This window comes from Sinocyclocheilus anshuiensis, unplaced genomic scaffold (genome assembly GCF_001515605.1).
Source record: "Sinocyclocheilus anshuiensis isolate Anshui unplaced genomic scaffold, SAMN03320099.WGS_v1.1 scaffold184, whole genome shotgun sequence".
In the NCBI taxonomy this organism is placed as follows: Eukaryota; Metazoa; Chordata; class Actinopteri; order Cypriniformes; family Cyprinidae; genus Sinocyclocheilus; species Sinocyclocheilus anshuiensis.
This window is the reverse complement of record NW_015557077.1, coordinates 550,486-563,727: the sequence shown is the minus strand read 5'-3', so window position 1 is coordinate 563,727 and position 13,242 is coordinate 550,486. Positions and strand designations below refer to the sequence as shown.

Genomic DNA, 13,242 nt, shown 5'->3' with positions numbered 1-13,242 from the left:
AGCTGTTTGGACTCTCATTCTGACGGCACCCATTCACTGCAGAGCATCCATTGCTGACAAAAAACTAATTTACATCTTGGATGGCCATTTTTGGGCGAACTATTCCTTTAATGTTTAATGTAACTTTAAAAACAAACCCTTTTCATGACGTCCAGGGCAGACTCATTCCTGGCACGTAGTACTTTTACTAAAACTCGTAAAACTGTTACTTCACTCATCATGGTAGCCAACACAGCAGCTGTAAAAGCAGAACAAAAATGGCATGCTGAGAACAACAATTTCTGTTTCTCATGGTCCAGATATGTTTGTTTGAATGTCATTCTGTACTAGGTTCATGTTCCAAGGCCTTTTCCAGGACCTGCTGAGCTTTCTCAAATCGTTTCAGTTTAAGCAGCAGTTCGGACAGCTCTACACTCACAAGACAGTCCAGCGTATCCGTCTTCAGAGCAGTCTCATAATAGCTCACAGCCTGAAACATAAGCCATTACAGATGAGAAACAAACAGTTCCTTTAACATGTTCAATTAAACTTGTAGAAGCCACTTGCCGTGTCATATTCATGAGCCTTCACTAAAGCCTGGCCTATTTTCTTGGCTAAAGTATCTTTCGGAGCAATTTTCTCTACTTCTCGGTAGATCTTGACTGCTTCCTCGGGCTTTAAGAACAAGATATTTTCATGGTTTAGATATATATAGAGAAGTTTGGTACTGAGAAGCCACAAATGTCAAAACATTAAATATATATACCTGGTGTATCTTCATGAAGGCATCAGCCAGCAAGATCCTAGTATGAGCTCCTGGAAGCTGCTCACTTATTTCCCTGAAACATTTAAGACAGCAATTAAACTTCCACAACAGCATGCTATAGCCCCCCCCCAAAAACAAAAAAACCTGTAATAAGTTCTCTTACAGCTTCACTGTACACAGAGTGAATCTTATATTTCACCCATAAATCAAAAGAAATAATAAAATATGATTAATGTAAGTTAATGTTAAATTCATATTTTAAAAACATTGTTAAAACCGTTTAATTGATTGATTATTTATTAGACCTAGGCTAACATGAACTAACATTACTAAATATGTCGGCTGTAAAATGTCTACTGCATACACTAGGGCTGTCGAAATGGCTGAAAAACTAAATTAGAATTTTGTAGTTAAATATTATCAAAATTCGAATTATATTCAAATTTAAAATGCATACTTTCAGTTAGGATGAAGAAAAGCTTTTGGCTTCTCTCCTGAGGCCACAAGAGGGTGCATCGAGCAAAATATTACTAATGCACGTTTATTCAAAGCATAAGATGACATGACTATCTGTGAAAAAAAGTGCATAATGTTTAAAATAATGTTTATAAACTTATAATTAAGTTGCAACAAAACAGCATCATGTATGTATGCATAGTTTAATAGGCTACAAAGGGCCGAAAGCCAATCACAAAACACGAGTTGCAGTGAGATGGGGAAAAAACCCTGCCAAAAAGACTCGAGATATGTTTTTTCAAAGTTGAACTTGCATTAATTTTACATGGCTTTCTAAACATGCGGCTCTTTTGTGTGAGACGCGAGTGCAACGGTGATAGATGTCCCTCTAGAAAATGCACGAAATATGTGTTCTGTGTGAACGGCTTGGTTTCAGTTTTGACGTAAACAAGATCTTCTCCGCATTGATGTTCTCTTTTCCCGCAATATTTGTAATTAACAACACAGCAGCGCCGCATCTAGTGGCTTCAACTGGATAGGCTAACAAAAACATTAAAATGCAACGACACTCACATCGTCATCGCATCTCGTGCGCCACTGATAAGGCAGCCTCCTTAACACACACCTAAAATTCGAATGCAACGTTTTCGCATTCGAATATGGATTTTTATTTTAAATTCGACGAATATTCGAAATTCAAATTTTTTTTTTACAGCCCTAGCATACACACAATTCATAAATAATTTAAATATACTATATAATATAATAAAGCAAATATTTACATCAGGTTTATTTTCTCTTTTAAAAATATGACTTGGACATGACCTATGACCTGTCACACCGAATGTAAGGAGATTTCTCACCTGTAACATGTGATGTAAAGCTTCTCATTGTGTTTCCTCTCCAAGTATATATGTGCCATCTTCTCTCGGGCTTGGATGTAGGCTGACTCAGTAGGCAGGATGTTTTGCAGCACGACTACAGCGGCGTCCACGTCATCTCTCGCTAAAGCCAGATCCACATTAGCAAGCATGAGACGCGTCTCCTCCGGTGTGCCTTTGAAACACAGAATGGCGTCCTGCAGAACTCTAGTGGCCTCGTGCTGATGAAAGAGAACGTTTTACAACATACAGCACAAGACAGTAACTCAGTAGATTATGAGGCTATTTAGTAGAAATGCACAGAAATGAAAATTCTTGGCCGAAGCCGAACAAAATGAAACACTGGACCAGTTTTTCCCCATATATTTTGCCAATATTTTTCACCATTGCATAAATTAAATAGCCAAAATGTGCTTTTTACCGTTGTCTAGCTATTCAAAGAAAGAAAAAAAAAATCAATTACAAAACAACGATAATTTTAAATTAACAACATTTACTTAACACTGAACATTTTTTAACATTCTAGCAGACACCACACCAATAAAACACAATTTAACTTAAAATTGATAAGTTAGTAAAATAATATTTCTGGGACATTTTTCAGACCCCCTTCTTGAATCAGGCATGTATTTTTTACTGTACAAATAAATGCAGCCTTGCTGAGCAGAAGACAATTCTTTTAAAACATTAGAACATATTACAGATCCCAATTTGAAGTGTTGTAATACGTGTATTAATAGAGCTGTTGTAATTATTACTGTAAAACTTCTTATTTTATTTTAAGAATGCATAAAAATGTTACTGAGCAGCTGACGAGTAACACTGTTTCAGCGCAGATTTTCCTCGCGCTTTGAACCCTGGCTAACGAGCAGATACGCGATTTCAATCATCATACAGTAAACCAGCATCAACCACCCTTCCTCTTCTCATCGAAGACATGCGATGCAGTGCTAAACAGTCTCTCGCTGTCGGTGCTTGTAATGATTTTTGTGTCTTTCTCAGACACTTTTAAATGCTTTCACATGACAGACATGTTTGCTGCATTAGTGCGCACCTCTATTGGATCGCATCACGTACAATTTATTCAGTCGTTTCGCTTATTCTAATTTAATTTCGGTTGCATTCGATGCATCCCTATTAGTCGGATCAAATGCTTGTTGAATAATTATTGTGCATTCCTTTAAAATGCTACAGGAGAACAAAAGCACACTGGACCTGCTCTCCGTTGAGTCTCAGTGCCTCTGTGAGCTCCAGGTACACAGACACTCGCTCGCTGGGGGAGATGAAGAACTGCGGCCCCTCTGAGGGCCTGCGGACCCCAGGCATGTTCATGGTGATCTTCAGACACTGGATGGCGTTCTTCAGGTCTCCAGATCTCAGCAGAGCACGAGCTTTGAGCAGATGGAACTGGAATCGGTCTCGAACCTGATAAATCACAGACATGAGCTCAAAACACACACACACACAAAAATATTGAAATATCGTCTAGTTCATTAGTTTGGGGAAATTTATATTTTTATTCAGCAAAGGCTGCATTAAATTGATCAAAAGTTACAGTAAAGACATTTTTAATGTTACAAAAGATTTCTATTTCAAATAAATGCTGTTCTTTTGAACTTTGTTCATCTGTGAATCCGGAAAAATAAAATGCATCATGGTTTCCACAAAAATATCGAACTGTTTTAAACAATCAGAAATGTTTCTTGAGCAGCAAATCAACATATTAGAATGATTTCTGAAAGATCATGTGACACTGAAGACTGGAGTAATGATGCTGAAAATACAGCTGCACGTCACAGAAATAAATGACAGTTTAACAGATATTCACACAGAAAACAGACGTTTTAAATTCTAATAATATTTCACATTTTTACTGTATTTTTTGATCAAATAAATGCAGCCTTGGTGAACAGAAGAGTCTTTTTTTTCCTCCAAAACATTTAAAAGCTTTGCTGAACCCAGACTTTTTAACGGTAACTCAAAACTTCCTCCCCAGTGAAAAACAGAAATGACAGAAACTGCAAAAATGGCTTGTTCTAAGCTTCTGCCATTAGACAAACTGTACATATTTCCCTATCAATGTCTATTAGATGTTCAAAGAGATAGTAAAAATAATCATAAAAAAAATAAGTTATGAGCTTTTGGAACAAAAAACAAAACTAACATTATAAGTAGGCTACAGGAAAAATAAATAAATGCAAAAGGTGGGATTAAAAAAACAAACAAAAAAAAATATATATAACATATGCCTCTAATAGAGGCTTTCTGCAAATACTGTGTATTTGACCATTTTTATTTTTATTTTTATAAATGCACTCTTTACTGTTCAGACCTCAAAGTTGACGCTGACAGCAGACTCCAGACAGCTCAGACACCTGCTGTGCTCTCCAGCGCTCACGTGCAGACGGGCCTGCAGGAGGTGTACCTCCGGGACAGACGGACCTTTCTCTATGCACAGGTTCAAAAAGTGCTGGGCTGTCCTGTGCTCACCTGCAGAGGCATTATGTAATCGCAATTACAATGTCAAGGGAATAATCGACAATTATGATTTTTGTCATAATCGTGCAGCCCTACATTATGGGACAGTTATCAGAGTTTCACAGCAATGATTAACATCAGCTCAGCTCAAGTCTTTAACTCTGAAACTCACCTAGAAGGAACTTGATGTATGCCATATAATAACAGCTCACCGACATGCCAGGAACAGCTTTGATGACTGTTTCCAAGATCATATTTGAGTGTTTGAGCCAAAATGGTGGAGTTTGTCCAGGAACGAGGGCAAAATCCTGGAAAAGGGTAAAAACAATATTAAAAACGGTATCTAGCTACCTACCTATCTATCTAGTTGGTGATCACTGTTTATTTTGACACGTTATGAAGTCTGTATTACCTGTTTGGACTCCAGGTGCATGCACACTATTTGCAGAAGGAAATTGAGGTCCAGCATCTGCAGGTATTCCACACCATAATTTAGCCCACGAAGAGCAGAGAAATGGCGCTCTGTGGCGTCTTTTAGCAGCTGCATCACCGTCTCCTCACCTGCGCTCTGCTTCCTGCCCAACAGGGCCTTCAGCAGAGGAACTTCCTGTTAAATCAAACACATGTACATCACTAGTACTAAAAATATACAACAGAGGCGTGTGGTTAATTACTACCCATCTAAACATGTAATAAAGACACTAATTCCAATACTAAATGGGTGGCAATATGAAGAGTGAGTCAGACAGCAGAAATTGTAATATTTCAGCTTTTTACCGCTGTATTTCCAAGAGACTCTTGCACTTCGCAGAAGAACGCGAGCTGCTGGGCAGCTTCCTCAAGCTGATCGCACATCAGCTGGCATCTAATAGTGCCTATAAAAATATGGTATATGCATATACCATAGGAACGATTGGAGTTCAACAAAGATTTTTGACAAGAAAATGAAGCTTATTTTTAAGACTTTTAAGATTTTTTGCATTGCAACAATATTTTAATAACAATTAAAAACACATTCTATCAAATTCATATTACAGAGATGCAAAAAAAAAAAAAAATCATTCTTATTACTGTAATACCATAAAGTAAATAATCCAGACCACTGAACTGTATCTGTTTAGTTGTAAATTATACTCAATATTCATTCTCATATGATATAATAAACTTTCAAATGTTTACTGTAATCAGCACAAATAATTGCAGTAAAGTAAATATTTACAACAGGATCAACAAATATTATCATGACCTTATCATACAGTATTAGACACATCTGGACACAATGCACAATGTTTTAAAATAGTATAATGGTATATAAATACTTCACAATTCAAATAATGCAAAAAATAATAATGCAACATTGCATTGCAACACTGTTTTTTATTATGATAATTTTTTTCTTTTGATGTTGGGATGAAAATAGTGTTTTTGTACAGTGATGATATTGTTGCTGCCTGGATGTGATGATACTGTACCTACTAATGCGGAGGTGCACTTGGGCTCTGTTTTCAGTGCTGTAGAGTAGCATTTATGGGCATCCTTATACTTGCTTTGGTGATTGAGCAGATAGCCGAGCTCACAGATGACATCAGACACCACTGGTGTGCGTGAAGACACTCGACGCACAAACACCGTCAACATCTGCAGGATCTCTGGGTTGTGTCCACACTGCAGTTCGGAAAAATAGTTTGGAGCATTTCAGTGACTTGTGCTTTAGACAGAGACTACTGTTATAATCAGGCAGGATAGATTAGTCTTCCAAAACAGAAATTAATAGCTCAGGAACATCCCAAGGGCAAGAAGTATCATAGAAACAGACACTTAGGGACACAAACACTCCCAGTGCGGACAGTGTGTGTTCAGTCTTTGTACACAAGCCTGATCTATTTAACCTATTAAATGACACAGAATTAAATGTATAAACTGCGGTAAAGGTGTATAAGAGGATGTTTAGAGTGATTGGCACCAGTCGGCTGATGGCTGCTGTGATCTCCACATGCAGGCTGGGATTGCAGGGCTCAGAGATCTCAACCGCACTCATTAAAGCCTGAAGACGCACTTTCACCTGAAACACAGAATGGAATAACATTCGTGGGTCAATGACAAAACAGAATGTGTGAGATGACAGAAAAAAGGGAAAAAATGTTAACTTATTATAATTTAAAACGTGCCAATATTTGTATTAATGTTGATTTTAAACATTTTTTAAAAATCTTCATTCGCTTTAAAAAAATATTATTATTATTTTTTTGGATGTTGCAAATAAATCAGATTATAGGAACACGTTTTACAAGAAAACACTATTTCAGTCTTTATAATTTTAGGTATCCATTTATTTGTGATTATTTCTGAAATTGTTTCTAAGTAAACCCTATTTACTTCATATTTTTTTCAGTGCACCATTTCAACATTTTAAAACATTTTTAAAAAGTAAAAATAAATAAAGTAATAGTTATTAAAATATAGTGAATATTATATTTCCCCAAGAATTTCAGTCTTTTAATGACAGTTTTTGAGTTTTGAACTCTACAAAAAAAATCTCAAAACAACATTGCAACAAAAACTTGAATTAAAAACAAATCTTAGAAAAGGCATATTTAATTTCCAAGTGTTGAATAAACTTCAAATCAGTGTTATTTTAGAATAATTGAGATGCTATTATATTTTTGTCTTGAATCAGTGTTTAGACTTTCCATTTTTAGCATTTTTGTATGCATGTGTTGTTACTTTTTATTGTCTATATAGTTTTTATTATTTTTATTTTGGTTTTAGTTTTAGTTATTTTAGTACATCATGTTAAACTAAATTAAAACGACAAATGTCACATCAGCTTTCCTAGTGCTATAATGATTTCAATCGGTCTTAAAAATGTAGGCAATATGCGTTTAAATAAAAAGGAACAGAATTACCAGCTCCATATTTCCATCTTTAGCCGCAGCGATGACAGTCATCATTTGAAGAGCTTTCAGATCACGTCTGTCTCTCTCCAGAACTCTGCACATTTCAAGCAGAAACACTGAAGACCATCTAAACCTCTCTATTAAATGATAAGCTGAGAGTAGCACACACCTCTGTGCGACCGCCTCCGTTTGCTCCCAGTCACGCAAAGACACGAACACCTTCATCTTCATGAGGAGCGCCGGGCTGAAGTCTGGATGAGAGGCGATGATCTGGTTGGCGATGTCAAGGGCGCACTGCTCGTTCTGCTTCGCCATGAAGAACTCCATCTGCACGTCAAAGAAACAGCTTAGTCCCTGTACCATTATTCAAAAGAGTTAATCGGTATGTTTCTCAACACGTTTTACTTTTCCCATGAGTCCAAATAAATTCCCAGCGTCCTGAACACCGCTGTCAAAGTAGCGTATAGCCTGAGGTCTGTTCTCTTCAGTGTCAGAGGTCAACACAATCCAGCCCTTCAGAATAAGCCCCTGGTAATAAAGACAAACAATTCATCAACCAGCCTGAATGCAATATTTCCAACTACACTGGCATTTAAGCCTTTAAAATCTGACATATTAACATAATATTACAAAATATAATAAATGGAACGGGTCATTTAACCTTTCGATGAAATGTATTAAAATAACGCTATTTTTATTCAATTATTTGTCATTATTAGTGGCATTTAACAGTGTAAACCTGACATATGAAAGTCAAATTATTTTTTTTCTCATAAATCATAAATGTTTATTTAGCTTTTGTACATAAAAAAAGCATGTTTTTTTGTTATTGAGTATCATATTTGATCCATCAGGCTTTTATAGGTTATTATTATATCTAGAATATGGAGGAAAAACAGCTCGGTTTTATTCAGAGACCTGAACAGCGCAAAAATATGTAATTTGCTGCAGATGCTGATATTTATATGATGAAATATGATGAAAGCACTGATTTTTCTAAAAAATGATTGATGGAGAATCAAGTAAAGCCGAGCTGCTTCAGTCCGGGAAATATTACTACAGTTATTCTGACGTTTACTTGATCTCTTCCATCTTTATTTGACCCTGTAACTCTAGCACTCTCTATTCTAATTCTATTCTTTAAAAAAAAAAAACTTTCCCCTTTTAGACTTGCACTATTCCTTTACTAACTAACACTAGCTTCTCTATTCTTTTTGTATTCTATTTGTTTTCTTTTTATTTATTATACAATTAACAAAAAGCAAAAAAGCCTCTAACACTAGCTTGCTATTTTCTTTTTTTATTCTATCGGTTTTCCTTTTATTTATTTATTATATAATAAAAAAAAACCTTGCTACGTTTTTAAGCTGAGACTTGTCATAGCTCTTTTGTTGATTTTGATTGCTTCCATTGTCCTCATTTGTAAGTTGCTTTGGATAAAAGCGTCTGCTAAATGTAAATGTAAAAAGACACGCAAAGCATCAGCTGAAGCTGGACATTTGTACAATTACACTAAAAGACGTTTTACTTGATAAAAACTCTAAACTACCAATCAGACGACAGAAAGGTCTTTAATGACATTTTAATATCCAATGATTCTGGTAATAATATGGCCTTAGTGCTTTTAGATCTCAGTTCAGCATTTGATTTTGTTGACCATGGTATTCTGCCGTCTCGCTTGGAGCACTGCATTGGTATTAGAGGTACTGTACTTGACTGGTTTCGGTCCTTTTTGTCTAACAGAAGATTTTCAGTCAGTATTGGGCAATATTCCTCTTCTGTAGCATATTCTTCATGTGGTGTTCCTCAAGGATCAACTTTAGCACCATTATTGTTCTTGCTGTATATGTTACCCATTGGTTCAATCTTTAGGAGATTCGATGTGTCATATCACTGCTATGCCGATGATACCCAGCTTTACATACCACTTAAGCGCAATGACAAGTCTGCATTATACCAACTAACAGCCTGTCTCCAAGAATTGAAAACATGGCTTACCAATAATTTTTTGCATTTGAATGACGATAAAACTCAAATTGTTCTGTTTAGGCCTAACGAGAAAACTGATCTGAACACCGTTGATCTGGGCTCTTTTTCCCCATATTGCTCTGCTGAGGTCAAGGATCTGGGCTTCATACTGGACAGTGACCTAAAGCTGAACAAACAAATTAATTCTACTGTGAGTGCTAGCTTCTACCATCTGCGAAGATTAGCAAAAGTTAAACCCTTCCTAAGCAGGAAGAGTTTTGAAATTGTCATTCATGCTTTCATTTCTTCACGACTTGACTACTGCAACTCGCTATATTATGGGCTGCCGGTCTCATCTATTCATCGTCTGCAACTTGTCCAAAACGCGGCTGCTCGTTTGCTCACAGGCAGTCGCAGAAGGAATCACATCACGCCTATCTTGCATTCATTGCACTGGTTACCGATTAATTATCGCATCCAATTCTAAATTCTGCTATTCGTGTACACAGCTCTAAACAACCTTGCTCCTCCATATCTCTCTGTTGATTATAGTACACAATCCAGCTAGATCACTCAGATCACAGACTAAGCATCGGCTTGTGGTTCCCAGAGCTGGATTGAATTTCAGGGGTGACGGAGCCTTTGCTGTTGCTGGCCCCAAGCTATGGAACAATTTGCCATTATCCATCAGAATAGTTTCTCCAGTGTCTGAGTTTAAAAGTCTTTTAAAACATATTTTTTCAATGTTTTGTGACTGTGGTTTTCTAATGATGTGTTTACTCTATTGTGTGATTGGATCAATGTAACCGTGTACAGCACTTTGGTATACTAAGGTTGTTTTAAAGTGCTTTATAAATAAATTGAACATTGAGTAGATTGAGTGTGTTTTGATCATGTTGATCATTTAGAGACTTTAGAAATTCATGTATCAGTATGATGTAGGTATTATAGAGTTGAGGTCTTTAACACAAACCTCCGGCGATGTTTCAGAGAGTTTCAGCATCTTTTTAATGCATGTTCTGGCTTTGAGGTCCAGCTCCAGGATCCAGTAGAGCAGCGCTGCGTAATACAACGCTCGGTCACCGGCTGCGGATCCAGACAGCTTCAGCTCCCAGTTCAGCTGGTTCACAGCTTCTAGATCTCATGTGGATGAAGGAAGACACAGAATATCACTGAACCAATGCTTCATTCGCCAGTCACTCAGTTCAGTGAATGTAGTTACCAGTAGCTTCAGAGCGTCTGTGTGCGTAAATGAGAGCTGCTGTTGAACACAGAGACAGATAAGGATGATCTCTCAGCTGAATAAACTCTCTTAAAGCCTCCTGTGTGTTACCTGCAATACAAGAGGAAGAGCCATCATCATCATCAGTTGCCATACGCCACTTAACCATCATAATAATCAACAATAGTATCATAAACACGTGTAAAAATGAAGAATATGGACGTAAAACTACCTACCTTCCATCAGAGTTGCAAAAGCTTTGAAGAATCGGAGCACTGGATCATTATTGTACAACTTTAAACTCTTCACAGCTGTGTTTATGGCATGTCTGTAGTATTTCTCCCTCATGTAATAAATAATTAACGGCTGTTAAAACAAACATCAGTCGTTGTTTTCTAATGTACGTTTTCATTAAAATACAATAAAAACGATAAAATTAAAACTTACCAAACACGTTTTGTCGTTTTCTGACATATTTTATCGGGATAATTCAACTAAATCAAATAAAACAGCACCTGTGATTTAAAATAACGGACACATACGTTAGGCAACCACCTGCGCAGGAATAATAATCAAACACAGACAGCGGCGCCTGTGTTATTGATTTCAATCGATCTTCTGAAATTGATTACTCACGTCTGATTAAACACGCTGGGTTACGAGCCATTTTGTTCGTTTTTATATGTATCCCGTACTGTTCTATTTCGCTTTTCGTCTCGTTAATGTTTGAGGTAACTAATAAGAAGGATTAAACAATGGACTGTACGGGTTCTACTAAGGCGAAGGCGTTGCGTCACGAGACGCTCAGCCAGAAGTCCTACGCGATTGGCTAACAGGCAGACGTTTGAATGAATATTAATGAGTACATCCCATACGCTTCAGGAAGGTTACCAAGCAACGTCCCCATGTACTAATTAATATTCATGAGCAAACCTTGGCTGTAGTAGGTTGCCGGCACTTCAGGATGGGTTTGATTCAAAGCGTGTTTGCTGCAGAGGCTGGATATCATGTGCATGGGGTGAGTGCGATATTTACAGCTGGAAAATACACTGATTTAGTCATTACTGCATTTAATTAGGCATCGAGTCTGATGAATCAGCGACTGACAGGGTTTTAATCAAGTGCATGATGTGTGACCTAAAGGTTTTGCAGGCGTGTCCTAGTAAAACACATCAGGATGTGAACAGGATTTATACATTCCTTGAATGTATTATAAAAAATAAGGGTTTTAAAATCTTTAAAGGTTTTTCTTTGAAGATAATTACCATTAAGATCCTTCTGGATCAGTTCCAACACTGTAAACCATGTTTTTCCTCAATATGTGTCTCGTTTTCCAGTACAAATATCTAAACATTCTTAAATTAAGATGCTGAGAAGCTAAACAATATAGATATATTATGTCTTGTTAAAGCAGCACTATGTAACTTTTTCTGTGTTCAAAAATTTGCAAAATGCATGTAATGAGCGAGTACATCATGAATTAATCTTCCAAACCGCGTTTTTGTCTTATTCCGAATCACTACGGTACACTTATAATAAGTGCTTATATTCGGACTATTGTAGCCTGGTCACCGCTGCGGAGTAACACACACCTGCGTGAATCGCCATAGACGTAAACTTAGAGAAGTAGATCCGGTCGGAATGTTCTTCCGCGGGATGTGTGCAGCTCTGTTTATTAACACGCCACAAGTTACATAGTGCTGCTTTAACATAGATATTATCTTGTCACAAGATATTAAGTCTTGTTTTCTGAAAAAAAAAATATATATATATATATATCTGCCATTTGGGTGAGAAGAATAAACTTAATTCAAAGGCAAGACAAGATTATTTTTTTTGACCCATTGATGGATATTTGTTCTTGTTTTAAAGCTTAAACTTACTTAAATTTGGTACAAGACTTATCTTGCATCACGTTGCTTCTCAAGTAAATATATCTTGATTTAGTAATATGTTTATACGTGTGCTGGTAAACAAGACATTTTTGCAGTGAAATTCCAATAGGATTCCTTTAGGTTTTTTTATTTTAAGTTGAATTTAGGTCATATTAAATTGTATTTCAGAAAGCATAATTTTTGTCACTTTGATGCCCAGATTCAGGACAATTCTCCAGCAGAGAGAGCCGGCCTGGAGCCCTTCTTTGATTTTATTTTGTCCATTGGGCACACCAGACTGGTGAGATCTCAAATCCTGAATCTCTGATCATCTCAAACACGTTGCACTAAAACATGCATGCTCTGATGTTGATGTTTGTGTTTGCTCTCAGGATAAAGAGAGCAGCCTGCTGAAGGACCTCCTGAAGGCAAACGTGGAGAAGCCGGTGAAGCTGGAGGTGTACAGCAGTAAAGTGATGAAGATCAGAGAGCTGGAGGTCGTTCCCAGTAACATGTGGGGCGGTCAGGGCTTATTAGGGGCCAGCGTTCGCTTCTGCTCTTTCCAAGGGGCCAATCACAACGTCTGGCATGTGCTGGTGAGCTGCGCTGTTCGATTTCTAATCATTATAAATATCATTATTATTATTATTTTTTTTTTGGCCATCCATTTTTTTTCCATGTGAGGTCCAAAAGTCTGAGACCCCTACAAAAAATACCTTTA

The 13,242-nt window shown here is 37.0% G+C and overlaps 2 protein-coding genes across 2 annotated transcripts in view; one reads left to right on the top strand and one right to left on the bottom strand.

Annotated features, from left to right (window-relative positions):
- The window catches only part of ttc21a (tetratricopeptide repeat domain 21A), an 18,949-nt gene extending 7,667 nt beyond the window's left edge, over positions 1–11,282 (bottom strand). The window contains exons 1-19 of the mRNA XM_016471491.1: positions 11,095–11,282; positions 10,884–11,013; positions 10,648–10,758; positions 10,399–10,565; positions 7,863–7,985; positions 7,627–7,784; positions 7,467–7,551; positions 6,524–6,622; positions 6,033–6,225; positions 5,338–5,435; positions 4,973–5,167; positions 4,733–4,868; positions 4,415–4,572; positions 3,298–3,507; positions 2,065–2,303; positions 746–818; positions 547–654; positions 328–469; positions 138–238 (exon numbers count right to left, since the gene is read on the bottom strand). Coding sequence (XP_016326977.1) covers positions 138–238; positions 328–469; positions 547–654; positions 746–818; positions 2,065–2,303; positions 3,298–3,507; positions 4,415–4,572; positions 4,733–4,868; positions 4,973–5,167; positions 5,338–5,435; positions 6,033–6,225; positions 6,524–6,622; positions 7,467–7,551; positions 7,627–7,784; positions 7,863–7,985; positions 10,399–10,565; positions 10,648–10,758; positions 10,884–11,013; positions 11,095–11,121 — 2,553 coding nt within the window. The 5' untranslated portion in view covers positions 11,122–11,282. The remainder of the gene's footprint in view (positions 1–137; positions 239–327; positions 470–546; positions 655–745; positions 819–2,064; positions 2,304–3,297; positions 3,508–4,414; positions 4,573–4,732; positions 4,869–4,972; positions 5,168–5,337; positions 5,436–6,032; positions 6,226–6,523; positions 6,623–7,466; positions 7,552–7,626; positions 7,785–7,862; positions 7,986–10,398; positions 10,566–10,647; positions 10,759–10,883; positions 11,014–11,094) is intronic.
- Positions 11,283–11,586: 304 nt separating this feature from the next.
- gorasp1b (golgi reassembly stacking protein 1b) overlaps positions 11,587–13,242 on the top strand; it is a 6,335-nt gene continuing 4,679 nt past the window's right edge. The window contains exons 1-3 of the mRNA XM_016471503.1: positions 11,587–11,665; positions 12,742–12,822; positions 12,914–13,117. Coding sequence (XP_016326989.1) covers positions 11,612–11,665; positions 12,742–12,822; positions 12,914–13,117 — 339 coding nt within the window. The 5' untranslated portion in view covers positions 11,587–11,611. The remainder of the gene's footprint in view (positions 11,666–12,741; positions 12,823–12,913; positions 13,118–13,242) is intronic.